At 40.2% G+C, this 27,679-nt stretch overlaps 1 protein-coding gene across 1 annotated transcript in view; it reads left to right on the forward strand.

Annotated features, from left to right (window-relative positions):
• The first annotated feature begins 588 nt into the window (after nucleotides 1–588).
• The window catches only part of DENND3 (DENN domain containing 3), a 31,745-nt gene continuing 4,654 nt past the window's right edge, over nucleotides 589–27,679 (forward strand). Inside the window, exons 1-19 of the mRNA XM_033072370.1 lie at nucleotides 589–754; nucleotides 6,464–6,737; nucleotides 7,268–7,383; nucleotides 7,890–8,029; nucleotides 13,315–13,426; nucleotides 14,585–14,704; nucleotides 15,553–15,771; nucleotides 16,061–16,182; nucleotides 16,623–16,778; nucleotides 18,593–18,689; nucleotides 19,977–20,080; nucleotides 20,981–21,162; nucleotides 21,723–22,244; nucleotides 23,079–23,341; nucleotides 23,755–23,925; nucleotides 24,353–24,482; nucleotides 24,982–25,089; nucleotides 25,910–26,049; nucleotides 27,068–27,228. Coding sequence (XP_032928261.1) covers nucleotides 671–754; nucleotides 6,464–6,737; nucleotides 7,268–7,383; nucleotides 7,890–8,029; nucleotides 13,315–13,426; nucleotides 14,585–14,704; nucleotides 15,553–15,771; nucleotides 16,061–16,182; nucleotides 16,623–16,778; nucleotides 18,593–18,689; nucleotides 19,977–20,080; nucleotides 20,981–21,162; nucleotides 21,723–22,244; nucleotides 23,079–23,341; nucleotides 23,755–23,925; nucleotides 24,353–24,482; nucleotides 24,982–25,089; nucleotides 25,910–26,049; nucleotides 27,068–27,228 — 3,221 coding nt within the window. The 5' untranslated portion in view covers nucleotides 589–670. The remainder of the gene's footprint in view (nucleotides 755–6,463; nucleotides 6,738–7,267; nucleotides 7,384–7,889; nucleotides 8,030–13,314; nucleotides 13,427–14,584; nucleotides 14,705–15,552; nucleotides 15,772–16,060; nucleotides 16,183–16,622; nucleotides 16,779–18,592; nucleotides 18,690–19,976; nucleotides 20,081–20,980; nucleotides 21,163–21,722; nucleotides 22,245–23,078; nucleotides 23,342–23,754; nucleotides 23,926–24,352; nucleotides 24,483–24,981; nucleotides 25,090–25,909; nucleotides 26,050–27,067; nucleotides 27,229–27,679) is intronic.

A 27,679-nucleotide genomic window follows, 5' to 3' on the forward strand; every position in this document is an offset into this window, starting at 1 on the left:
GCACGAATCACTGAATGGTTTGGGTTGGAAGAGAACTTAAAGATCATCCAGTTGCAAGTTCTGTAACTTGCACTAGGCCAGGCTGCTCAGAACCCCATCCAGACTGGTCTTGAACAATTCCAGTGATGGAGCAACAACTGGGGACTCCTCTTGTTTGAGTTAGGTCCCCACCTCGGTGCTTAAAACTAGCAAATATTATAGTCCTTGGTTATGCCAACCTGGAAATCGCGTGACTGTAAATCACAAACCCCATCGCTAGTTTTTAACGGGGCCAGTGGTATCTCAGCCCCTGAGCCCCTCATCCTTCCAACTCTCAAATCCCAGCTCCTCAGCTCCAACCTCTTATCTTTCATTCCTCAATCCTGAGCCCTCAACACCTGGCACCGCAGCGCCTCAACTCCCAGCCCCGCTTCCCCTCAGCGCTCTCACCCCAAAGCCCCGCCCCCGCCGGCTTACTGCCATTCCGATTGGTCAGAGCTCCTCAGAGTGACAGGGAAGACAGCCAATCAAAGCGCGCAGAGGGATAGGGGCGGGTTCCGGTGTGCGACCCGGGAGCTCCGCCCCGCCCGGCGGGGAGGGCCCGGGCGGCGCTGAGGGCGGGAAGGCGCCGCTGTCCCGAGGGAAGGAGCCGCTGCCCGCAGGGAAGGAGCCGCCCTGTGCCCGCCGTGCCATGGAGGACGTGCTGCCCTCGGGCCTGCTGGAGATCTGTCTGCTGGTCGGTGCGCCCACAGAGCGGGTGCGGGCGCTGCTCCAGGTGAGCGGGGTTGGGGCGGGCGGTGCCAGCGCGTGGGGCTGGGATATCCCGACAGAAAGTTGTTTTGACAGGCGAACGTCAGCGAAGCCGGGGGAATTTGGTGGCGGTGTGAGGTAGCTGCACTTTTCCAAAGGTCTGAGTTTAGTTGGAGAACTCACTGTAGGTTTATATAAGCAGGGACTGTAAAAAGCTTAACGATGCGTTCTTTACTGGGTGTTACTCCACGTCCTGTCTTCCGCTGTAGAGAAAAGCAAAAGAATAAAGGTTAGCAACTTGTGTCCTCAGGAAAACACGAGATCTAAATCCCCGTGAGCTCAAGGGCTCTGAGTTTGGCGTAACCTGAACCACTTGGATACGGCAGGAGCCGATGGGTCGGTTACTGCTTTGAATGTGTGGTTTATAATTTGTTTATAATTATTCACAAGTGGGTTCACAATGACAGCCCTCTTCCTGCTGGTTCTGCTTGGTTCAAGTGTGCTGATGGGTTTGTTCCATATCCACGAGCTGCTCCGCAGTGGGAAGAGCTGTGGTGCCAACACGTGCAAAAAAAGCCAGACAGCTCCCAGGGATCTGAACTGCTCTGCTTGAACTTGAATTTGATTGCGCTCTAATAGCGTTAGATAAAGGAGTCTTTGTTGGGCTTGTTCACACGCACAGAACTTGGCTTTTGCTGATATCAGCTTCTTAAGTGATAACAGCCAAGCAGAGGTTCACATTCCAGGATCTCATTCATGTGTACCTTCAGAATGGAATAGTTCCTAAATGTCAGGACCACACTTTTAAAATCAGTATGTACCTGGTGTTTTATCAGAAGTGTGAGGAATGAACCCAAATGAAGGGGAATTTCTTATTCATTCCAGTTTGCTTAGTTTGTTCTCACTTCTTTCTGAAAAACAAACAAGAAATCGGCTACAGAAAGCAGAAGCCATTCTGATATTCTGCAGGTTCTGAATTGTTTCTTTGCTCAAGATACGAAAAGGTATCCAAAAAGAAAGTAGTCCCTTCTTTTGTCAAAATGAACTTCAGTAAAGTCCCTGCAAGCTGTTGCACCATGGGGATTTCAGTCAGTGTCTTAGGGCAAGCTAACAGATTTACTCCACTTCCTTTTACTTCTGCAGCCCTGTCTACGTGAGGAGAGTGGAATATGGTTTTATGGCTAATTTTAGTGAGTGTACAAAGAAAAGACCTTACTGAGAGAAGATAACATTCCAAATGAAAGTAGCAGATCTTTGATGTTATTTACAGATTAAACAGTGGGTAAAAGTACTGATAGTGCTTCAAATTGTGGTCTTCACAGTGTGTTGGTGCATTCTTAACTGTACTGAAACATGGAATGATAAAGCAAATTAAGTCAATGGGACTATGATATAACCCACTCCCAAAGTAAGAAAAGTTCTATATGATTGACCTGTTGTCAGTGGAGATTCCAGGGGAAAAAAAAAGTAGTTTTCCAGTGAAGCTCATGAAACAGAAGTTTCTGGGCTGTCATCCATTGCTTATCCTTATTGCCAAGAAAAATGTCACGCCGAGATTTCAATTTGGAAAGATCAAAGGCTGCTATTTTCAGCTAGAGATTTCTTTCTTAGCACTGGAAGTGTGTGTTTTGTAAGAATGAAATGTACAGAAGTGATTCTTCTTTTCCCTAAGTTATCTACAGCTATCAAGCTGGGTTTTGGCTTGGCTAGTGTGTGCAAGCTGTCTGTCACACATCTCAGATCTTCAGCATCGGTGGGTTCTATATCTGCCCTCCACAGTCAGTGGTACAGAGCTTGTCTCGTGCTTTCTGGCCCTGCTGATGCAGACATAACCCCCAAAACAATTTTTCCTGCTTCTGTAATGCCTCCCTGGCTGTCAAGGTGCCTGGAAGAAATGAGGTGTGATCAGATTGGGCATCAGTCAGCAGCGTGTGCTTGTTGCAGTGAGAAGCACTGGAAAAGCTCTGGAAGTGAATCCACGGGAACCCTGGGAATCAACAAAGCCAAGTCCAAGGTGCTGCACCTGAGTCAGGGCAGTCCCTACTGTTGGTGCAGATTGGGTGATGCAGGAAGGACTTGGGAGTGCTGGTGGATGAGAGGTTGGACATGTCCTGCCATGAAAGCCAAACATATCCTGGGCTGCATCCAAAGCACTGTGGGCAGCAGGTGAGGGAGGAGATTCAGCCCCTCTGAATTCCCTACCTGGAATGTTGCATCCAGCTCTGGGGTCCTAAGCACAGGAAAGACGTGGAGCTCTTGGGATCGGGTCCAGAGGAGGGCCACAAAGATTATTAGAGGAGCACTGCTCATATGAGGAAAGGCTGAGAGAATTGAGGCTGATGGCCTGGAGAAGAGAAGGCTCTGGAGTCACCTTATTGTGGACTTTCAATACCTGAAGGGGCTCCAGGAGACCTGGAGAAGGATTTCTGACAAGGGCATGGAGTGATAGAACAGGGGGAACGGCTTCAGCTGACAGAGGTCAGGGTTAGATTGGATGTCAGGCAGAATTTTACTGTGAGAGTAGTGAGGCACTGGCACAGGTTGCTCAGGGAAGTTGTGGATGCACCATCCCTGGAAGTGTCCAAGATCAAATTGGGTAGGGCTTTGGGTGGCTTGGTCTAGTGGAAGATGCCCCTGCCCATGGCAGGAGGATTCAAATGAGATGATAATTTAAGGTCCCTCTCAACCCAAGCTGTTGTGTGATTGTCTGAAAAGTAATTGTGTAAGGCCTGAATCATCAGGACTGTGGCTCACAGGCAAAGGGAAGGATTTATTACTGCTATTGTTATTACTCAAAACCCTTGAGTTCACATCTGGAATACTGTCCCACATTTGGGTACCTTTACACTGCAGAGCTGCTAGCAAGAGTGAGACCAGAAGAAGCTGCATTGAGGGCTGGAGCATAAGGGAGGGAGAATCTCCTTCCAAAGGGATTTCTGAAACTTGACTGGATGAAAGCCAGTGCAACCAGATGTAATGTCAGCTTTATCATTAGTGTGAGCAAAGAGTTGCACAGGAATCTGCAGAGATCATCCTACAGTGGTTTGGGTTGGAAGGGACCTTAAAGATCACCCAGTTCCAACACTAGAACACCTTCCACTAAACCAGGTTGCTGAGAGCTCCATCCAGACTGATTTTGGACGCTTCCAGAGATGGACCATCCACACCTTCTCTGGGCAACTTGTTCCAGTGCCTCACCACCCTCACAATAAAGAATTTCTTTCTAATATCTAATCTAAACTTGCTTTCTGTTGGTTTAAAACCATTCCCTTTTGTCCCATTACTACAACCTAATTGGCCTTCCCAGTCTAATTTTTCTGAGGCTTCATACTTCCCTGCCTAATTGTTAAAGAAACCGGTTCTTTCATGTCATTGAAAATGAAATTAACTTCTTCAGTGATGGGAAGAGGAGAATGAGGTCAAGGAAACACCAGACAGCTGAAGTCGTGCTCTGATTTGTGGTTTCAACACACTACTGTTTGTCTGAATAGTGCAGTCATTGTAAAAGTCTGTCTTGTATCAGTGTCCTTTCCCACAGTGCTGTTACAGGAACATTGTCAGCAAATGGGGATGGAATAAAATCCCCCACTTCTGTTTGTAAGAAGCTGTGTATGATGCAAGGAGATTTGGTAGCAAGAAGCTACAAAAGGGAAGTATTTCAAAGTGAAGAAGTAGCAGTAGCAGCAGCAAAGATAAAATGTTGAAAGAATAGCAGAAACAAGTGAATATTGTTCTGTAGCTGCCTGTTCACTATCCCTCAACTCAAGGACTAAGAAAATGTGACTTTAGCCAAGACATTAATATGAGCTGACTCAGATGCTGGAGACTGAGTCAGTGGGCCAGTGACAGTGCTGACAGAGCTGTTCTGTGAGGGAAAATGGTGCTTAATGTCTCTGTAGTAGTTCAAGACATCAAGGATGTGCCATTTCAGGAGCTGTTAGGCTGTGAGGCCATTAAATCACTGGCTGCCATCCAGCACTTTGGAGCATGGAGATGCCTCAGTGTAAGTTCAGGGATTGCCCTGTCAAAGCAGCTCTGTGTGAAAACCTCAGCGGGGCAAATCTGCAAGGTTGAGATTGCTTCTGTTGGAGTGAGTCTGTGTTTTTCTTGCATAACAGCCTCAGGGCTGAGCCTTAATTCTTAATTTCGTCCTGAAATGTTTAACTCCATGTTAGTTTGAGGGTGATCATGGTGAATTTATCTATTTCCAGTTTCTTCACTGCCTTTGTCAGCTGCCAACTAAGGAAATCACTTGAAATTCTTAGCATGCAAGGATGTGGCACTCTGTACCCCAATTCATGATGAGGTTTTTAAAGTCATTGCTGTTTTTTGACTGTCCCACTGTATATCACACCTGAACTTTTTTTTCTCCACTCCAATTTATTTCTAGTTCAGGCTCTTTGTTAATTGAAAGTGTGTTTTTTCACTTCTTATTTTTAGCAAAGTATTTTTGTTACAGTATCCTATTATAAATATGGTGTAGTTTAAGGTATTTAAGATATCATAACTAATATATCATGAAGCATTTCTTCACATTTTTCCTATGATGATGAAATGTGGAAAAAAACCTATTAATGGACATATCTGCTGGGACATAAGAGCTGAGACTTCTGTCTCAAAACCTGGATAGTGGAAGATGAGCAACAGAGCTTTCTATGTTGTAGTTATTTAAAAAAAAAAAAGGGAAATGATGGGTGAGGCCAGCACTGGTTCTCAAGGAGCATCTTACATCATATCTGGTGATAAAAGCAGCATGTATGCTTCACCTCATCTGACTTTGAAGATGTTTGCAAAAAGTTGAAAATGAAACAACTTTGTACCACAGTGGGGCTCGCCTTTCCTGTTTCCAAATATCCGTTGGTTAAACAAAGCTTTTGCTTGTTTATTTAACCTTGCAGGAAGAATTCAAATTGCAATGAAGTAATTGGAAATGCAGCTACTTGGCTCGATCATATGGTCAAGAGTACAAAAAGTGCTCCCAAGTACCAGGAAGTCTCTCTGATCACTTCCTCCACAGCTTTTCATTGCAGGGCAGTGAGGGCTTTCAGGCCAGTCATGCTTTGCAAAGCTGCCTCAAAAAATGTTAGAATTTTGTACCTGCTCTTGAGATGCCCGAGTCATCAGTATATTGAGGAATTTCCATGGCTTCAGTGTCTTAAATTTGTGTTTATTGTAACAAGGATTGTAGTTTTTAGTTGTGCTTTGTTAATTGCCTTATAAGGTTAAGTGTTGTCTTTTAAAACAAGACAACATTGTTGTTTATGTTGTTTGGGGGTTTTTTTTTGGTACACATTATTTATTCTGAGTTGAAAGGAAGCTTTTCCTGAAGTTGAACAAAGACTTATCTAAGAAGCTCAGCTGTTTCTCTTTATTCTCATCTATTTATTGCCTGGTCTCTCTTATTGCCAGTGTTTATTTTGAGTATAGCTTAAGTATATCTTAACACTGAAAAGGAGGAAATACGGTATTTGATACTTGTTAGTTTCTTTTCCCAAGGTCATAATACTGATATGGGACATTTTAAATGGGGAAGGATTCCTTGCTTGCTAAAAATGCCCAAGTTCCCTGTGTTAGCATGCATAAAACAACAACTTAACAGAAAAGATAAATTATTTAGGAAGCAGAAAAATATATTCTAAACCCACAATTTTAGGGGTAGAGAAAAAAATTATGAAAAAAACCCCATTTATCAGGGTGCATGTCAACTTAGTGTTTGTTGTTTTTTTTTCTACAGGGCACTCAAAGAAAACTCAGAAATCTTCCTCCACTCGATCCAGAAGTTCTTTCTGTGTTTGTGCCTCCATTTATCAGCAGAGATGATGTTCAGATGATTAATACTGGTAATAACTTCAACAAAGGCAAACGCCGGTCCTTCCGAAAGAAAAAAGAGAGGCCCAAGATTGAAAATGTCAGGAGCTTCAACGGGGAGCAGAAAGCACCTGACCCAGAAGATGTGGTAGTTCCAAAGGACATTGATCTTATTGCTTTGCCACAGCTCTGCTTCCCAGGTACATGAGGACTTCTTGTTGAGAGCTGTTTTAATGTAAATATTTCTTGATCCATCATTCACCCCTTATTTTTTAGTCCTTGTTGGTAAATCTTGGCTTGAGTGAAGTGCAAACATGCACACACTTGAAAAATTATTTTCCACCCCAAAATGGTTGACTCATGATGATCTCACTTTTCATTTGGTGTTTTGATATACCTGAAGTAGTGAATATTTCCTCCAGGTTTAATTTGAGACATTTTAATGTGTGTGTCATCATTGCAGACCTTTTTAATATCTTGGGGAAAAAAGTGATTTAAACCCATTTATTGTATTTTGTTTCTGAAAATGCAGAATAATTCCACTTTTGCTTCTTCAGTAATATGTGGCCTTTGTAACAACCTTTAGTTCAAGTGGGCTGTATATTAATCCCTTAAAATGAAACATCTCTCTTGAAATGAAGTGTCAATGTGCAGTATTTGTCATGAAATGTCTTTCACACAGCTGTAGTTAAATATGTCATTAAAAATTCGGTTGCTACCTTCATTTCAGGAGGACTTTATGTAACTTCTGAATCAAAAGAGGACCACATCCATTTCCTGGTCTTCACTGATGTCTGTGGTAACAGAACCTACGGTGTTGTTGCACAGTACTACCAGTCTATGCAAGTATGTTATTTAAATTCTCATTCTTCTATTAAAACATATTGAAATATATAAAAGCAGAACACTTTGAAAGTACTGAGAGTTAATTCATCAAATTAGTTAACAGGTATGTTTTTATGTTAGGAGTACAGACAAATCATACTTTAATGATGTCATTTTAAATTAAGTACTTTGGAACACATTGCATGAGGAAAAATTGTTATGATTTCATTTAGGAGATTTGGATATTTAGGAGCTGATTTTATCCCCTGGATGTTTTTTTGGTAAAGATTATTCTTTCCAAACAATGAAAAGTGTTCTTTCTAAATACATTTTGTGCTGAAGTTCTGTTTAATACATGTTTTAAGTCTTGTAGGCTGACATTTTTCTGAAGACCTAAAGGAAGATAGACATCCAAATCTCTTTAAAATATAGAGGGAATTGGATATCACATCTCTAAGGTTCTCAAGAAAATCTCAGCCATAAATTCATGATTAACATAAAGGCATTAATGTGCAGTTTTCTTGCAGGATGGCTCCACCTCCTCGAATGGGCAGGGCCATTGGGAATCTCTGCAGACTGGGAAGGTGCCTGTGTGTTTTGTACCCTGTGCTGTTTGTGTTATATCCAGATACCCATATTTTAATGCCCTCAAGGATTGTCTCTCTTGGTAAGATTTGCTCCCCTGTGTGTTTCTGTGGAAATGACTGTAGGTTTTTTAATACCTGAATTTGCTTGATGTGGTCAGGAGAGCTGTGTGATGCTAAAGCAGTGGTTAGTTTTATGTTAAGGTTGTGTGGGAGAGGAAAAGAAGAAATGCTATGTCAATGTTGCCCAAGACAGTAAGTGGAAATTTTGAATACCAAGTGAATTAGTTATGGTGTTGTCTTCATTTTCTGTTGTTTTCATTTTCTTTGAATACCAAGTGAATTAGTTATGATGTTGTCTTCATTTTCTTTGGGGTTTTTATTAATGTGTAGGGAATAGACATTTTGCAAATATTATTGGTTTTTTTTGGAAGAGGGCTAACTGTAATTTGGAGGAGGGCTAACTGTAATTTTACCACTCTTATGAAAATTGCTTTCAAAGCACAAAAAGCTTTATAATGCACCAAATAAATGTCATAAGAACATGAATATATGTATTAATAAGCAGTTAATGACACTTCAGGGAAATAATCCAAATCACTGGTGGAAGTAGAGTGGTTACTTGGGTGTTGTTGAACTAGGAGAGAAATTCTTAGGATACACTGGTTAGAAACAAATACTTTGCCATGCAGAGGATTTTAAAAGTAACTGAACATGGATCTATCTTGTTATTAAGTAATTTCACTTATTTTGAGGTTACTTTATTGTTAAATTGTTAAGATCTATTTGCATCCATTTTGGATTAAAACCCTCTCACATCAGGGAACCTGTCTGTGTACATTGGACATTACTGTGTGTCTTGCAGACTTGTTGTCCAAAGGTAGAAGAGATTTTCTTCACTAAATTTCAGTCAAATCTGAATCTAGTTGCAGGTATTTCCTTCTTTGACATAAGTTGAAAGATGTTGGGGTTTTAGGTGGAGCTTGAGTCTTCCCCTTTGTTCTGCTGGTGCTCATATCCCAAGCAGATGAGCAAGGGAGCACTCCCTGGGTACCAGCTGAGCTGCATCCCCAGCCCCTAACCTGGCTCCAGGCCAAACCTGAGCACTCATTTCCCCACCCCATGCACCTCTTCCTCCCTGTGCGGGGGTTTGGATCATCTTGGATCACTGGCTGGCTTTCCCTGGGTTGCATGAAGAGAGCCCTGGAGGAGAAGAGCACTGCCTTCTTCCTGGGCATTTTAGACATTGACTCAAAAAGTCTGTGAAATCAGAAATTAGTCAGTCTGGCAGTCCTTTTAAGGACATGTACCTCTTCTCTGTCGTTTTTAAAGCATTAGTGAATGGGTTTAATGTGGACAAGGGACTTGCACATGATTGAAACAGGGTGTGGACAGGTCAGTGTGAAATCAAAATAAATGTTCAGTGAAATAAAAAGGAAATGTTTGTTTTCCTTTCTTCTTTCCTGCCCAGATCACTCCCCCCCACTTTATATTTAAGTGAATTACATCAGCCCTTGGTATTGCAGGAACTGATTCACTGCTGCCTTTTGTTAAGTCTCAAATCTCAAGTCAGTGCTAATCTGCATATGGAACTCTTCCAGCTGTGACTGCAGCTGTGGCTACTGTTTTCATCCAGCTTTTATAGTGGGATTCCTGCTGCTTTTATACTGTGAGCTCAACCTGTGAGAGGGCTCACCTCACACCAGCTTTCCACTGGGTGGGAAATAGTATGGATTCAGCTTGGCAGTTACAGTACTCATCATGGTTTATGTAGAGAATTCATAAGTGAGTAATTTCTGCTCTCAAGTGAGACATCTCTGAGCTGGGAAAAGCAGTCAATTGCCAAATGGATTTTAAAAGTGCCCATTGGGGGAAAATCTTCAGGGCAACCATGGAAAATTCCAGATGTTGTAAAAGTATTTCTAGTTCTTGTATCTGTTTAGAGGAAACAGTAACCAGAGTTAACCCTCTAGATCTGCTTCTGCCTTTGCATGAGTATTTTAAACTTAATAATTATTTTAAAATTATAATTAAACACCTCTGCCTTGATCACATATAGTAGGGGTTTGCACCTAATTTAAAGAATTAATGTCCACAGATGGCTTTTCTCTTTTGAGTCTGTACTGGTTTCTGAGAGGGGTTCAGATTGATCTGCACCCTACAATTTGAGCTTGTAAATCTGTGGATAATTATAGGGAAGTTCAACACGAAAATAACCTTCCAGGTTAGTCTTGTGTGTTGTCCTGGTCTTCTAACAGGGGAATTTTTCACACAGCTGCACAGCTCTTCTCCTTTTTGCTACTGCATCTGTGAGATGGAGGTTGTGTGTAACTGGAAGGAAGCAGAGGGGGAATGCCAGTGACAGCTGAATTTAGTGTTGGCATTTCCCATGGTACTGGAAACTCAACTATTTAGGTTTCCATTAAATTTTACTCTTTTTTTTTTTAATTTCTTTTTTCTTTGTAACATTTAATGGCTCATTTCAGAATGTCTGCCCTGCTGGTTTTGGTGTCTTGGATTTTTTTTTAGTAAGTGTTTCACTGTGCCAGAGTGGAGGGGAAGGGAAGGGGTAGAGAGGTACCAGTTTTCTTTATTTTGGTTGTACTACTGAAATGTTTCCATGTGGCATGAAACAGCTGCTGGGGTGTGTGGCTGTTCTGAATGCAACATAAACAATTGCAGCCAAGACCTCTATGAGATATTTTGAGTGTAGTGCCCTGTACAGCTGGAGATGTTCTGACCTTTTGGGATATTACAAAGCACTGACATTGTATTTCTGTAAACCAGAAAGGGAGTTATTGTGAGTCATCAGGTGACCAATGGGTTAAAAGTCTCTCTGAGTGTTTTCATTCCTTGAATGTACTCAGGTAGCAGTGCCTCTTATACTTAAGAGATAATAACACCTTCAACAGCACACTTGTGTCCTTGGTATGCTGCAGAGGTGTTTTGCAGGATGCTTCAACTGATTAATCATTCTCCAGTCAGGAGTTCTGAAAGCACTTGCTAGTGAACCTCAAACAACCTATTTCTAGTGTGGAGCCCTTTCATTGTGATACCTAGTGCAAAAATGCTGTTGCTCCTGAAGATCTGATGTTGAAGTAGTATCTGAAGGGGTTCTGATTCCATTCAGGATGGCTTTTTGCAGTAAAAGGTTTCCTTTTCCTCCAGAATTCTGTGCATAGATTATTTTCTTCAGTATCTAAGGGCGCAGAATTGCTTGTAGGTAAGGTAGTACTTGTTTTCAGTCAGAAAAATAATCAAAAGTATTATTTTTGCATAAGCATTCCTAGATAAAATCCAGGTTCCTAAACTTTTTCAAGTGGCAAAGTAGAAGTCACAATTGAAAACTGAACCAAGCTGATATGTACAGACAACATCAAGCTATAAATCCATGTAGGTGCTTTGAACTGCAAGGGAATCTGCAAGCTGTCATCATGGTAGTGAAGGTCTTTGTATTCTGTGCCATTAATTTTATAACTAATTTCCACATTGCTAGCACACAGTGCTTCCAAATCCAGAACATTTTGTGTGGGGTGTGTCTGCCTTTCTCCAAAGCAAGCAGATGTGCACCTAAATGGTTTCACAGCATGGTGGCTATTAGATTATTCTACATTTTTTTTAAAGATTCAGTTTAACCTGAGAGGTTTTGGCACTTTGCACATGTAGTATTACCTCAATCTGTTATACTGCATGAAAAGTGAAATATTCCAGGCAGTAATCTCCTGGATGAACTCCTGTCTTGGATGGATGAATAGGCTCTATTCAAACAGTAAATCTTCCAACCTGTGTATTCGTCCTTTCAGCTGCCTTGAGCAGAGGTGGGAGTGTGCAAATAGCTCCCAGCACTGAGGCAGTACAAAGGGCCTATTCTGGGCTGCTCCTGCTTTCTGAAACACCTGGCTGTGGACAGTTAATAGCAGTAATGAAAGGTTCATAAACTCCTTAGCTCTCCTCTTGAGTGTTTCAGAGATTACTTCATTTATTTCTGCCAACGTTTGCAGTGCAGAGCTGTCAGCTGCTGTTCGGCTGCATTAATGGGCACCATGTCCTGATTAGGGAGCTCTGCCTGTCCTCTCTGTGCATCTGCTGCTTTCTCAGTCATGATGTTTCTGTTGCGGCATTTACTGGATGTTTTGGTAAGAGCTTTTTGTCTCAAAGGAAAGGAAAAAAAGACAAGTCTGCTTACTCTGTTGGACCAAATCTGAGGCATGACTAAGTGTGATGGAATATTTGTTTAAATTGATGGTTCTACTGTCTGGTTTTGTTGATGCTTCTCAAATCCCCCTTTCTCTGCACCTCTGAAGAGCTGATGGACTTTTTGGGAATATGTACGTAAGACCCCTTTCTTCAAATAGGAAAATAGTGAATTTAAATATTTAATTTAAAAGTGCAGTAATACATGATGGAATATGTTGGCTTTTTCTGGAATCTAAATACTGTACACAAATATGGTGTCCTGGATCTTCATATATCTCTTGACCTGCTTCCTTCCTGAAGAACAAGTGTTCTTCTGCAGGGAACCAGTAAAAGTGCAAACTGAAGTAAAACCTGCAGAGAGAAGACAGCCATATTCAGTTCCTAGTTTCTGTATATATAGATTTACTGGCCTAGATTTCTGATTTTATAAATATTTGGGGGTTTTGCTATAAACATGCAAGTGAATCTTCTGAACAAAACACCGTCTGTGACCACAAATATCTAACTGGGTAATTGTTACATTTCAGAAATGCTGTGGGAGTTAATAGTTTAAACTCTTGATTGTATGTTTAAATGTTCCAGAATTTATTTGGTGTATAATATAAACCATGTGACCTTTGTTAGGGTAATACAGTTTTAAACTAGCAACATTTGGCAGTGTCCATACAGGCCTAAGCCTTATGCTAAATATGGCTCTTGCTTCATATTCCTCTGCAAAGTTAGGTCTACAACCTCTCTTTTCCTCTGGTGCTGTTTTCCAGCTCAGAGCTGGTGTCTGATGCTTGGGATGGGAGGAACACCAAGGCAGTGCTGCAGCTGTGGGTTTTGGTTCCTCAAGCAGTCTCTGTAATACAGACACTTGGCTATAGTTGCACCTCACCATCTCACCTCACACGTGGTTTCTTTTGGCCATCAAACCACTGTGCTGTGTCCTCTGATGGATATAATGCTGCAGTATTTTATGCATGGGAGTACAAAAAAACTCTGCTTCTGACACAGCAGCATAATTGAAATTTAATGAAGCTGCTCAATTATGTAATAAATTAGAAATTAATTAGCTGAAGTAATAGCTTCATTACTCTTAATAATTTTTTTCTAGATTATCAGCAGAAAGAGTTTTTTGTGTTTGCATGTTACTATTGATAAGTAATTTCCTACCATTTAATTACAGCTTACTAGTGCAGCTACGACCTTTCAGGGATTTAGATGTCGAGGAGCACATAAAAGAATTTGCAGCAAAGCTGTTTTTAATCCCCAGCCCGCCACCAGGACCACTCCACTTGGTAATTACTCCTCCTGAATTTCATAATGGTTTTAACATTATGTCTTCTAAGATACTAAGATGCTGTTTTCAATAAACTGGGTGACATTCATGAGTGTCAGGTCAGAGATTACTTGGTGATGTGAAACTGATATCGATACCTGTACTTTAAAAATCTGGCTATGCATTGTTAGCAGAGAAAATAACAGTGTGACCAGGGTTCAGGCTGGATTGCTGGCATACCAGTTATGTTCTTTAGTTTTCATACCCCTCTGGGAAGGCTTTGGTTCATGCCAGCTATTTGTGGTCTGAGATGATGCCTGGGCAGGTCTGGGAGAAGCAGAACAGTGTGCAGTGGATGAAATATTGAGTTGGCTGCTGGTTGGATAAGACCAAACAGAGAGGGGAAACTCACATCAACATTTATATTCAGTGCTGTGTATTTGTACTTTCTGAGCCTTCCCAAGTCGAGCCAGATGTCAGCTGGGTCAGTGATTTCAGCACACAATGTTATCTACTGCAGTGGCTTCTAGAGAAGCTGAACTTCAGCCATGGACTTCTTTTCAGCTGCTTTCCTTGACCCTGGGATGAGGGGTTAGGAGTGGAGGAAAAAACAGCATAGCTGGAAAATATCTGAGTGATTGGCTAAACCGACTGTGAGTGCTGAAATACGCAGCACGTGCAGGACTCAACCCCCAGAGATCTGAGCTGAAGGAGCTGAAACACTGAGACACCTTGTTCTTTTGGCTTGTTTTGTTTTCTTGATTTTCTATAGCATGACAACCTATGCTCACTTATTTTGTTTGTATTTTTCTATTTCCTGTATGAATTTTATCAGTAGTTTCAATTTGCCAGCTGTATCTAAAAATATAAATTCAATTATTTTGTTATATTTATAATAAAACAAGTTTAATTCTGTTAAAAGATGTTTTAAAAAAAAAATTACTGCCCAATCACCCTATAAGAAGGAGAGGAGATAAGCTCATATTAGTCTTTCAAACTAGTAATTATATCTTTGAATGTTTCCCTCTTTTTGTTTGACTTTTCTGCAGTATGCAAATACCTGTCTTCTTGCTCTCAATTAAAGGTAATATTTTGTAGTTGGAACTAAAATATTGAATTAAATGTGCTGTGGGAACATTTTCATTAAGGAGTAAACAGAAACCATCTGTTATTGCAGGTATTTCATATGAAACCACTTCAAATAATAATTCCTTCACGAGAGGATCCAGACAGTCCAATTATTGACTTGGATCTCCATCTTCCACTCCTGTGTTTCAAGCCAGAGCAGGTGCTGCAGGTAAAACTAACTAATACTTTTAAATATTTTAGAGATTTGCAGTATTGGTAATTTGTAGTTTATTTACTAAAAAAAACTATAAATCCAGGAATTCAGAATAGTCTTAGTACTGGATGTTGGAGCTATGGCACAGTAAACTATACTTCTTCTTAAAATATTTTGTTATTTGCAGACTAGATTAGATTAAGGCATATTGCATTTCTTCACCTGTGGTTTAGAAATAGGTGCCAAATTTCTTAAGAATATATTTTAAAAGGTAACTACCCAAGCCAATTGACTGATTTAATTTTGAATTTTCAATACAGGCATTTCTACAAGATTTGTAAGAATATTTTGTAAGAAAGGGGCCTGTGGGAAGGATTAGTGACAGCTGGCACTCTCATACAAATAAGGTGTAGATGGTGACAAGAAAATGCTAACAGCTGTTTTGAATTTTTTCAGTGCTTCACAGACTTAGAATAATATTGACAGGAGTGTCCTTTGTTAGGTTTTCTGATCCAACTCTCTGCTCAAAGGCCACCTGTGAAGTTAAATTAGGTTGTTTAAGATCATCAATACTATCTGACACACTTTCTCTAAGAAACCTCCTCAATCATGAGAGTTGGCAGTTCTGCCTTTTTTTTGGGGGTTTTGCCCACATGTGCATGTTGTGAATAAAGTATCTGAAATCCTCAATGGTGCAGCTGGTGCATCTTCAAATGGACATTATTTCATTTTACAAATCTATAAGGTAGCTACTAAAAATTAAAATTTGTGGTTGACTCTCACAAACAGATGAAATATTTGCATTTCTAGTGTGCTCCAGATACCTCTTTGCAAAAATTTAACATTCTGGGTTTGTTTTCCAGATTATGACCTGTATTTTGACAGAGCAGAGAATAGTTTTCTTCTCTTCTGACTGGGCTCTGCTGACACTTGTTGCTGAATGCTTTATGTTGTACCTTCATCCTCTTCAGTGGCAGCACACTTTTGTGCCCATTCTGTCCCGGCAAATGCTGGATTTTGTGATGGCTCCAACCTCTTTCCTCATGGGATGCCACACTGATCATTTTGATGAAGTGAGCACGGTATGTTTTACACCATTACCACTCTTGATTTTTACCTGCAGTGCATTTGTCCATTCTATATTAGAGCATATTTAATTTACTAACTACCTTTGATAAGGCAGTCGCCTTTATTTTTCTTGAATGTAATTGTTTAGTTATCCACACAATTTTCTACTTGTGGAAAAAACTTCAGTATTTTTCTGGTTTACCTCCTTGATGAAATTAATTGTCTGAGGAGTTTGTAAATGAGAAGTAAATTTTTTTAAAATATAAGTATATGTACAGTCATCCTATTTTCTTTTGTTAAAAGGAAGGTGAAGATTTAATTCTAATTAATATAGATAATGGAGATATTTCTCATTCAAAAGTGGTTGAAGAGGAACTTGAGATTCCAGATGTTCCAGCACAAGCAGCAGAAACTTTCATAAAAAGGTGACAAGATCTTGAAGATGTTTATCTTACTGCATAAATCATGCTTGATGCTCCAAGTTTTTTGTTTTGTATTATTTATAATTATTATTATATTATTTCATTCATATAAACCCCACTGTAAAAGGGCAAATTAGAAATTTCAGTTAATTAATATAGAAGTGGCTTTAAGCAGTCATAATCACCAAATTATTCTGCAACAACTGGAATGCTTGTTTCTTTTTTGTTATTGATACAGATCATACTCTGAGCTTTACAAAAACCTGAGTGCACTGTGATTTAATTGAGTGGGACTCCCTGGATTCTTGTTAGCTTATCAGCACTTGTAAATCAATCTTGCACTTCTCTGACTGTAAGATGCATGGGCCTAAATTACTTTTTTTAAGGCATGAGAAAAACTGTTGGTGTTAGGATGTAAGTTAATAGTTTTGTTCTGTGTGTAGAGTGGAGGGTCTGCAGCTGCACTTTGATCTGGAGCTCTGCCATCTCCGAGCCAGCACAGACCTTGGTGAGGTCCAAACCCGCAGGAGAGCTTGGCAGCAGAAACTCAACATGGATGTGCAACAAACCATGTTGCAGTTAATTGTTAATATCTTCAGGTAATGGGTTAATACTGGATGTAGTATTTTCTATTATAAGAGCATGTGGTACTGGTTAAGACACTTCAAACATCAGTGAAAATATTCTCATTTTGTCTTACTTTGTAGGAGTTTTATAGAGCTTGGGTTTCGTTAGGGATTATGAGGAGGAGGTCCTGTAGCCTGACGGAATAGGAGTCATTGATGTTTTGATGTATATATACATTGCTAGAATATCTTAAATAAAGTTCTTCTGATTTTGAGCTTGTCTTTTGTAGGAAGAATTCAGGAAGAGAAGTGCATCCTTGGAAAAGCTTAGGGCCCAGCAGGGATATCAGTCAAGTTTTGGTCACTCTTGTTAGAGGCACATGAATTCAAACCAGGACAGGGTAAAAGAGCTGAAAACAGGAACAGAAGTTCAGGACACCTGGGTGTGTTTGGACTGAAAATGGATGAGATACCTGAAGAGTGCAACACCTGAGTATGAAGGAGGGAGAGGAGCTGTTTAAGCTCAAGGACAAAGTGTTGGCACAAGAAGGGACAATTGGCCAGGAGCTGGACTCAATGATCCTTGTAGGTCCCTTCCTACTCAGGCTGTTCCATAATTCTGTGTTAAGAAATGTGGGGTATTGGCTGTGTTTGGGATTGGGTTTCCCTTTGGATCAGGTATTGAATTGCTCACGGAATTCTCCTTGACACTTTCAGTCAGAAGGTGCTGGGTAAATTTAGAGTCCAAATGCCAGGTGTCTGTTATTGGATCAGCTTAAGGAGTGTTCCTGCAAGTGTCTGGACCCTCCAAGAAGGACAGTAGCTGCTGGGTGTGGGGAATGGAGCAGCCTTTACAGATAGCTGATTATGGAAACTGAAGTGCATTTATTTCCACAGTGGGATTTTGTGGATTTCAGTGTTTGGCAATGATAATTCCAGATAAAGATGAGGAGAAATGCATTTTACTCATAACAGTTTGAACTCTTTAATATTTGGCTACAAATATTAAATATTTGGCTACAAAAAATTAGCAGATGCTTTGCTGTGTAAGAGATAATATGTATCACAAAGAGGTTGATTCTTTTGCTTCCTTTCTCTTTTACTTCAAACTTTCTCTGTTCTTTTTTTTCAGCCTTGTTTCTTCTATCTTCTAACTCTACCAGCATCCAGGAGTGAAGGAAAGTAACTCTCTGATGCAGTTGTGCTACCAGTTGTTCTGTCTTCAGCAAAGCATTGTTGTGATTTTGTGTGTGTGGAAGTTCCATGTTCAAAGCTACATTATACAGAATTACATAAAGCTATGGACTTTTATCGACCACACTTTTTCTTGACCCTATATGGCTGGATAAGCTGTTAACAAGATGTAGTAAGAGCCCTGTTTTTCATGTGCCTGTTACAGATGCAATGTGATGAGACAGGGTGAGGTCAGGTCACATCTTTCCAATTGCCCATGATAGGTGCACTTGTTTTTTTGTCCTCCAGTGGGTTGTGTGTGATTCAGGGACTGTGTATGTAAATGGAATTCCAGGTTTGGAACCTAAGTCATGATTTACACAGATTCTCCTTCATGGTTTACTAAATCTTACAGATTGTATGTGAGTTTGGAAGCAGATAGCCTACCTTACTTGTAAGAATTTTAATTCTTTTTTTCTATGATTCAGTAACACAGACTTGTTCATCAAAACTGAGTTTGCCTTCTAATACTGCAATACTGCAGCACATTTCTGTTTGTCTTCTGATGCTACAGCATAGTTCTAGTAGTACCAGTGGGCTGCTGCTATTGCAAAACAAAAACTTCCTTACAAATCTCCAAGCAGATTTATATATTTATTTATTTTTGTCTCCAGGGAGGTAAAAGACCATCTAAATTATGAACACAGAGTGTTTAACAGTGAAGAATTTCTGAAAACAAGGGCAATTGGAGACCAACCGTTCTACAAAAAGGTAAATTCAGTGCTGTGATTATCTGCTATTAAAAAAATCTGTATTTTAGAATTAGTACCAATGTCTGGAAATTTAAAGGTAACAAAGTGATGAATCCTACATGACAAACAGTGTTTGTTCAATAAAGCTTCCAATATGTGCAAACATTCTTAAAAACAAAGAGACTAAAAGGAAGGACTAAAAGGAACCTCTTAATATTTCCTAAGGAGAGAAATTGATTGGAAATTTTTTGACCAGGATTTCAGATTAATAGAAATAATTAAAATATTTTCAGCAGCAATTTCTAATGCTATAAATGAAATGGTGGCAATTTTATGAATTGAAATTTAGTATTAGTTTAAAACTTATATGTACATATTTAAGAAGGACTTTGAGCAGCTGACTCAAATACCAAATAGTAAAATGGCAGGTTTTCTTTCAAGTAAATCTTAGAAAGTAACACACTGTGGAGTAGCTACTAGTGGTGTCTGGAATTATATTAAGAAAACTCAAAATAAATCCATTAGAAAGGACTAAAATTGGGAATCTCCTGGACCTACAATTGCTAGCAAAATATGCCACCTACTGGAGGAATACTGGAAATTGGAAATCCTAATGCTTTTGGAGATGCTGCTGTACACTGGACATTGCAAGTGGATTAGTAAGAGGCATTTGAACATTTCTATAATAGCCATGTTGTATTGCCTCAAATCCCAGATTTCACCTTGTTTAACTGTGCAGAGATGACAGGTGGTGGCCTTCCCTCTTTTTAATTCACACCTGGCTTTTTTTATTATGCCCTCTATTGTAAAAGTAGCAATTTGACCTTTTGGAAGTTATTTCTGGATGATACCACAATAATTACCTGAACAGGGAACAATTTTGGGGGTTACCAAAAGAAAAGATGATTCACTTGTCTTTTCAGTATGATGACAAAATGCTAATTTAGAGTGCCTCCAAATTCTTATTCCAAACCACAGACAGTATCATCAGCACTTGGTTTAAGTAGGAAGATCATACTAAACTTGTAACTCTGTTTTGCTCAGTATTTCTCAGTTTTGTTTGGTTTCACCTCTTGGAGGGCAGTTTGAGATTACTGTTACTCACTAAGCAAATATCATCAAAATCCAGAAGGCGAATGGAAACTTAGTTTGTTTTCTCTTGAAACTTTCAATCTTTTTATTTTTGCAATTGCTAAATTGGAAGGTCCCAATTTTGCTTGTGTAAAGGTAATAAAAATGAACAAAACATACTAATAAAAATGTAAATTTATAAATGACCCACATTTAACTCCTTTGTGTCTCACAGGTTTTAGAGACCTACATGTTTCACTCTTTCCTTAAAGCTCGTCTGAACAGAAAGATGGATGCTTTTGCTCGGCTTGACTTGAGTACCCGGTCTGAAGAGGACAGGTACAGTCTTCTCATTTCTTATTCTGGTTTTGAATCTTCTGTTGGTGTAGGTGATAAAAGTCCTTTTGACTCTATTGGTATGAGATCAGGTCATCTATAAATAAGATGATGATTAATTGTTAACTCTATTATGGTTATTGTGAAAGGGTTCCATGAACAGAAGACTGTTGAAATTGCAGATGTAATACTATGATACAAAAAGGAAAAAAAGAAAAAGGGAAGTAATTTAGTGTATATGTTCTGGTTGAGTTCTGGTTGAAACCCAGAAACCTGGGATTTTTGAACTTTCTGTGTTTTCTGACCCTGACCTTCTGGAGAACACTGCTTTTGACCTGAGGTCTTGGAGAAGGCTCCAAATGTGAGTGATGGAGTTGGAGTCACGGGTGTGAAGTTAAAATAGAAGTGTGTGAGTTCACATGGTGAAGGGTTTTGCATTTGAGGTTTTTAGAATACAGTGATAGGTATGGGACAGATAGAGGATTTTGGGTGTTGTCTCCTTTCTGTCTTCTTCCTTCTTCATGATTTCAGATAGTAGTTTCTGTTCAGATAGTATTGCACTGTGGATCACAGGAGTTTGGTTACTGGGTCAAAAGTATAAATAATATAGGTGTTAGCTCTTTATTGGACTCTTAAGCTTTAGAAGACCTTGTAATTAGCTCAATTCACCTCCATTTTGGTCACTTTTAGCTGGTAGCTAGAAGTGTTGCAGAACTCTGTGTACTTTAGATAAGATTTAATAAACAACCAAACCCAAACACGAGAAAATTTGTCTCCTTCGTGTTTTTAATCCTGACTCTGAGTGAAGACAGAAGAAAAAGAAGACAAGCCACTAATTAAGTGGTGCAGTTACAACATTTACAAGTTCTGAAACTAGTAATATGTTATTTTTATTTTCCTCAGGTTGGATTTGATGTTTCCCACCCCTAGAAGGCTGACTATAGAGAAAATGGCTTCCAGGCGCGTCAGCGCGGATCGCAGGGCCAGCCGGCGCATGGTGATCAGCATGCCCAACCTGCAGGACATCCAGCTGCCAGAGGGGCCCACCAGGAACTCCTCCCTTCGAAAAGTGGGAACAGGTGTTGGTAAGGGAAGATTGTGATGGACCAAGACACTTCTGCTGTCTTTTGGGGTGACATCACTGAGTGATTGTCACAGAAACACAGCTGGGAAGAAATGATGGCCTGAGTCACTTTGAGCTGGGGTCTGTCTGTGCTTCCCCTTGCTTGTGAAGTCAGTCTGTAGCCTGCTGTAAGTTTTGCTGGACCACAAAAGAGTGATTGGTCCCAGTGGGATTGACATTGGAGAATTGATTCCTGAGTCTTCACCCATTTATGTCCAGCTCTCTACTGCCTTTAAATTAAACACGGGCTTAAGCTTATCACTGTTTAGAAACAACTCCATGAGGGGATTTTTTTTTTCTTTTTTTTTTTTTTTAACTTTTCCAGAATTGATGTAAGCTGATTAGGGAATATTCTCATAATAGGGATGATAGATACAAAAATGCATTTTGTGTTCCCAGCACAGCTGTTTCTTGTAGTTGCTGTGATGGGGATTCTGATTGTTGTTTGTACTATTGCTGGTTGTGAAGATATTTACACATCTACTCCTCTGATCAGTGTACTCTCTTGCTGTTTGTCTCTAGCTATGAGAGCGCCCTCCAAATCCATCACCACGTTCAAAATCCCTGAAATTCACTTTCCTCTGATGTTCCAGTGTGTTCACTCCTACTACACAGACTTCTTCAACCACCTCAGCAAAGCTATCAGTACCTTACCCCCCGAGAACTCCGCGTTGCTGGCAAGGTACTTCTACCTGCGGGGCCTTGTTAGCTTGATGCAAGGGAAACTACTAAGTGCACTTTCTGACTTTCAGAACCTAGAAAAAACAGACTTAAGAATTTTTCCTACTGACCTTGTAAGAAAAATAGTGGAGACCCTGCCTCGCTCAGAGCGCTTGCAGGCAGACCGCAGACCTGAGCTCAAGAGGCTGATAAGTCGAGTGATGGAAAAACAGAGGGAAGTTCTGAAAATAGATGACCACGTTAAAAATTTCGAATTGCCAAAAACACACATGCAGCTGGATGATTTTGTGAAGAGAATTCAGGAGTCTGGGATTGTCAGGGATATAGACACTATCCACCGGTTATTCGATGCCCTGACAGTAGGTGAGTATGAGGTTGTTGGGGGTTTTTTTGATTGTTATTTAGCATTGTCACATGAAAACGGAAGATTTACTCAAACCCTCAGTGTTGGCTGGTCTGTCTGCGCTGGGAAAGCTGAGCCCCTTGTGCCTGAGCAGTCTGTCAGTGTTCCATTGTGGGGACCGTTCACTGAGCAGCTGCTGCATGGGGGGAGGTTCCACTGACTTGTCCAGGGTCACCTGCCAGAGAAACTCCTCCTGGGTGTCCTTTACCCACTGCCAGCACCCTTGCAGGACTCACATTAACAGCTTAGAGAAGAACACTCTCTATTAGTAAAATTATCAGAGTTTGAGAGTTGCTGGTTGTAATATCTGACTGCAAAAATGCATATAAAGTAATATGTTAATTCAAAGCCTCATATGGACAAGCTCTAATCCCCAGTAAGAGCCAGCTTGAAATAATGATTCAGTGTGCCTGGAGTGTGATTCTTAACCAGCAGGTGATCCTATGGGGGAGAAGACAGGTTCAGCCTGTTGACTGATCCCAGAATTTATATGGAGACTTCTCTAACTTCTCCCCATTTTTAACTCACTTTTATACCATTCCTTTACATTTAGGTGGAGCTGGAGTGACTTTAGTCACACATTTTACTCAATGAGGGGTGGTTGTACCTTGGGGGACTTATCTCAGGATAGTACCTGAGATAACCTTGGGATGGGGACATCTGCCTAGAATGTCTATGCTTATATGCACAATAAAAAGACACAATTTGACAGGCACTGTCTTTCTAAACATGTCTTCCTCTACAAATCTGTGTAATAGCTTCTCATACTAAAGGGGTTTTAAAAATTTTTTTAGGACAGCAGAAACAAATTGATCCTGAAACATTCAGAGATTTCTACAACTACTGGAAAGAAACTGAAGCAGAAGCTCAAGAAGTGAATCTGCCACCAGCAGTAATTGAGCATCTAGATAAAAATGAATGTGTCTACAAGTTATCCTGCTCAGTTAAAACCAGCTATGGAGTTGGGAAAATCGCTCTGACCCAGAAGCGCTTGTTCCTGCTGACAGAAGGAGGCCATCCTGGCTATGTCCCAATTGCTGCTTTCAGGGATATAGAGGTGAGCACCAGCTTCCTGTCCTCTGGCATGCCTGTGCACATAGATTGTGTCCCATTCTCCAGAATGAGCTGGCTCTCAACATCAGGTTTCAGTAAGGAGAGTAGGAAACAATGCTGAAGTCACTACGTGAGTGATTAGGTAAAATTCTGGGAGTTTGGAAGAAAAATTTTATGACTGAAAATCAAGAGGTTATAACCTCAGAGATTAAATGTGCTCATGTGACTGAAGTGTCAGTGGGTCAGCTTATATTCACTGTGGAGCCAAGGCTGTGTGATGATGTTTAAACTTATTTTCATAAATCCAGCTCTGTTTAATGGTGTGAATGGACAACTGAAATAATTAGCTGTAATTAGAGAATCTTATCTGTTGTTTGGGTACATTCTCCTTGTTTTCTCTTTCCTGAATTTTTCCAGGATGTTAAGAGCACTACTGTAGCTTTCCTCCTTTTGAGAATACCTACTCTGAGGATTAAAACATTACATAAAAAAGAAGTCTTTGACGCCAACCTGAAAACTGAGTGTGATCTCTGGTACCTGATAGTGAAAGAAATGTGGGCTGGAAAGAAAATGGCATATGATCACAAGGTATATAAATATGGGAATTTGTAACCAAATAATATGAAGCATGTTCTGTCTCTTTCTGTTCTAAATAATTTATGCATTAATCTTAGAATTTCATGGTGCTTTTCTCCCATGAAGCAAAATCCATCTTGGAAATGGGTATCCATCCTATGTCTGCTGTATCTTTTCATATGGTTTTGTTTGCATATCCTGTGTCAAGGTTGTGTCAGATCTGAAGTATTCCTGTAATAACACTGGCTTCTGACTCCCTGCTCCAAGCCCTGGCTTGGAACATGGGATGTGGGAGTGGGGTGTGACAGCAAGTGACAGGAATTGTGCTGCAGGGCAGCAGCTGCCTGGTGCTTGTGCTAAGCATGATGTGTTGTGATATTGAGCATGGTGTCTTGTGAGAATAATGAGCAATAAACTACAGTAAGACTTCTGTCTTTAGGATCCTCAGTATATCCAGCAAGCCCTGACAAATGTTCTTCTGATGGATGCTGTGGTTGGTGCCCTGCAGTCCTCCAAGAGCATCTATGCAGCCTCTAAGCTGTCTTATTTTGACAGGATGAAAAATGAAGGTCAGTCCTAGCAATACTACAAAGCCTGTTGGTGTTGCATCATCTCTTTCTGCTCTTTCAGTGTGTATTCTGTTTTTCAAACTGATTATGTGTAGAAATACAAAAAGACATCAGCCTGATTGCTCTTTCACAAATGCAATTTATTTAATAATAAGTAGAAAGTTTAGAGTTTGTTCTTTCTTTTTTTTCCACTCCCTTTTTATTCCCACACCCATTTTTTTTGTTTGGTTTGGTCTTGGTTTTTGCTTCTGTATCCATGCTTTTGCTTCTGTCTCCATCTTGGATGCTGTGTTTTTGTCTTGGTTTTTTAGACTCCTTGGGTGGTGGATGTCTCTGCTACCAGAATTCATACAAGTGGTGTTTGGGCTCTGAGCTAAAGCTTGAGGCAAAGAAAAGTGAGAAATGTGAATGAATGGTGTAGAATTGCTATTTTATAAGAATTGTAGTTCTATTCTAGGCTTAAATGTGTACTTCATTACTTTCTAAAAATATATTTCAGTGCCTATGATGGTCCCCAAAACAACTTCAGAGACACTAAAGCACAAGATCAACCCCTCAGCTGCTGAGACATTTCCACAGGCAATAGATGTCTTGCTTTATACTCCAGGTAAGATGATGTGTTGCTCTCTTTAGGTTAGCCCAGCTTTAATTAGCCAGTAAAGCACATTATCTTATAACACCTGGTATTATGCCTGCCTGATGTGTTCACATTCTGACATGGATTGGTTGTGTCTTGAATACTAAACCAGAAAAATAATTTTAAAATAACAGTAATGTTGCATATTAAGATACTCCAAGGCATAGTTTTCACTGTCTTAATTTGCCTTTCTCTGCACATATGCCTTATCACAGACTTCAATTCTATGTCAATGGGCTGATTTCTCATTAAGATTTCTGGCTCACTTTCTGAGCTGGGTGGATGGATGGATGATGCTCCCCTGTTGATCAATATTCATTGTTAGGTTTTTATTTTTCAGTAGAGTCCTGTGGAGGAGTTAGTTTGAACCACAGTACAAGGAATAGTGTGCAGAGTGTTGGATTCAGTGGTGCTTTTTTTTCTTTCTTCATAGTATGAGAGGCTTTGATGGAGTAGGCAAGAGTGAGTGGATTTATTAGCTGTATTTACAGGGCTTAAAAGCCTTCCTGCAATCCCAGTGAGCTCAGCTCTTAGTCATCAATGAAGGAGATTATCTCTGCTCTGAGTATCTCTGGAGTATAAGATTAAATCATGGGGTGAACTCAGCAAATAGATGATAACAAGGACAAATGCATTGTGAGAACTGTGTCAGTCCATAAGTGATGATGTAAAATTCCAGAAGATGCATTTCATACAAACCTGCTCTGCCTAATAATAATAGCTTTGCCACAGATCTCCAAAAGTATTTTGTTTTCTTTTACTTCTCTCATCTTTTCCCCTTTATTTCTAGGGCATCTTGACCCTTCAGAAAGACTGGACAATGCTCATCCAAAACTCTGGTGTGCTTTAAATGAGGGGAAGGTGGTGGTTTTTGATGCCTCTACCTGGTCTATCCAGCAGCACTGCTTCAAAATGGGCCGCTCTAAACTGGTAAGAGTGGCACAGGATCACAGTCCCTGCTTCAGCTGGGTGTGGTTTTGCTGCTGTAGCCTGTCTGACTCCAAATCACATCGTTCCTTAAAAGTTGTGGAGTTGTTTGGGCTTTAGTTAACCTGGAAAAGTGGAGATTTTTGAGAAAAGCTGAAAGGAGGCTAAATGGATTAATAATAAAACAAGTCAACTGGAGAGAAGTGGTGGATTGGAGATTTGGGAGGGCCTGATTGGTTCTTGGCACAGGAAAGCAGGGTGCTATTGAAAGAGAGATAGAGCTCTAAAAGGAAGTGTCAACCAGCAGGTGAAAGGGAGTGGTTTGTGAAAAACCACCTGAAAGAGTAACTCTCTGTGAAAAGGGAATCTGGACCAGGCATGCAGCCTGGGTGAAAAACAGGACACAGGAAAAGGGATTGGACATGTCACTTGTGTGAAAGATGAGAGATTGCTGTGGATGAGTGTGGGAGAGAGTCAAAAAGGGAGGGGAAAAGCTGGTGGTGAAGAGCTGGGTGGAGGAAAAGATATAATTCCAGAAGAGTCAGATACCACAAAAAAAAGTTGGCAAGTGGTGGCTGGAGAGAGGTAGATGAAGAGTGTGTGAGGGAGGGGAAGGACATTCCAGAGACAGCAGAGGAGACAGAATTTTCTTAAACTGCTTTTAGCTGGAGTAGGAAGTGTGGATATATTGGACAGTTAGGTTGGCTTCCAGTCCAGAGGAAAATTCTGTGGTTCCCCTGATGCCCTCTGTAACTTTTACTTTGTTTGGGCCAGGAAGCACACCTTTAGTCAGTCCCTAAGATAAATTATTAATCCTATTTACTGAAGGATAAACTTTGCAGAGAGATCTGTTCTCTCATTATTTATAGAGCAGAGCAAAGGGTACAACACTGGAGAGCCAAGTCTTTATCTTCTACAGTGATCACCAGCAAACTGTAACTTCTGCATACAGCCTTTTCTATGTTACATTCAAGACTGATTTCTCACCTAGGCTTTATTTAACCCAACTTTTTCTCCCCAGACTTGCATGGTCATGGTGGAACAGAGTCAAGTGTGGATTGGTTCTCAGGACTCCATTATTTACATCATCAACACCCACAGTATGTCTTGTAATAAACAACTGAATGATCATCGCTCTGATGTTACTGACATCATTGTGGAGAAGAAGAATGGAACACCCAGGTAGATCTAATTTGATTTTCCTAGATGTTGAAAGATTTTATTGTTTTAAATGGAGAGGGTTTATCCTGCTAATAAAGTCTTCATTTAGCTCATTTTTGTAGCTCACATATTGTGTATGCCAACTAAGAATTTCCTTTTTAAATAAAGAGCACTGTGTGGTTTGGAACAAAGAGAATAAAGGAATGCTCTTTTGGATGAGGATGAGAACAGCCAGAAACTGGCAGCATCCAGTGAAGAATTGATACAGATGCAGTTTAAAGACCACTTCACTTTTGCTTTGAGCATGTCATTGACTACATGTTTACAGCAAGCTTCTGGATTTTTCCTGCCTGTTTATAAAAGAAATAATACATTTATTGTTCTGTTCAGGCAAAATGCTTTTGATCTTTTGGTAGCAGTGGGAAAAGTGTTGGCTGAAGGTCTTAACCTGCTGTCCTCCCATGGGAAAAGC

This window comes from Catharus ustulatus, chromosome 1 (genome assembly GCF_009819885.2).
Source record: "Catharus ustulatus isolate bCatUst1 chromosome 1, bCatUst1.pri.v2, whole genome shotgun sequence".
Lineage (NCBI taxonomy): Eukaryota > Metazoa > Chordata > Aves > Passeriformes > Turdidae > Catharus > Catharus ustulatus.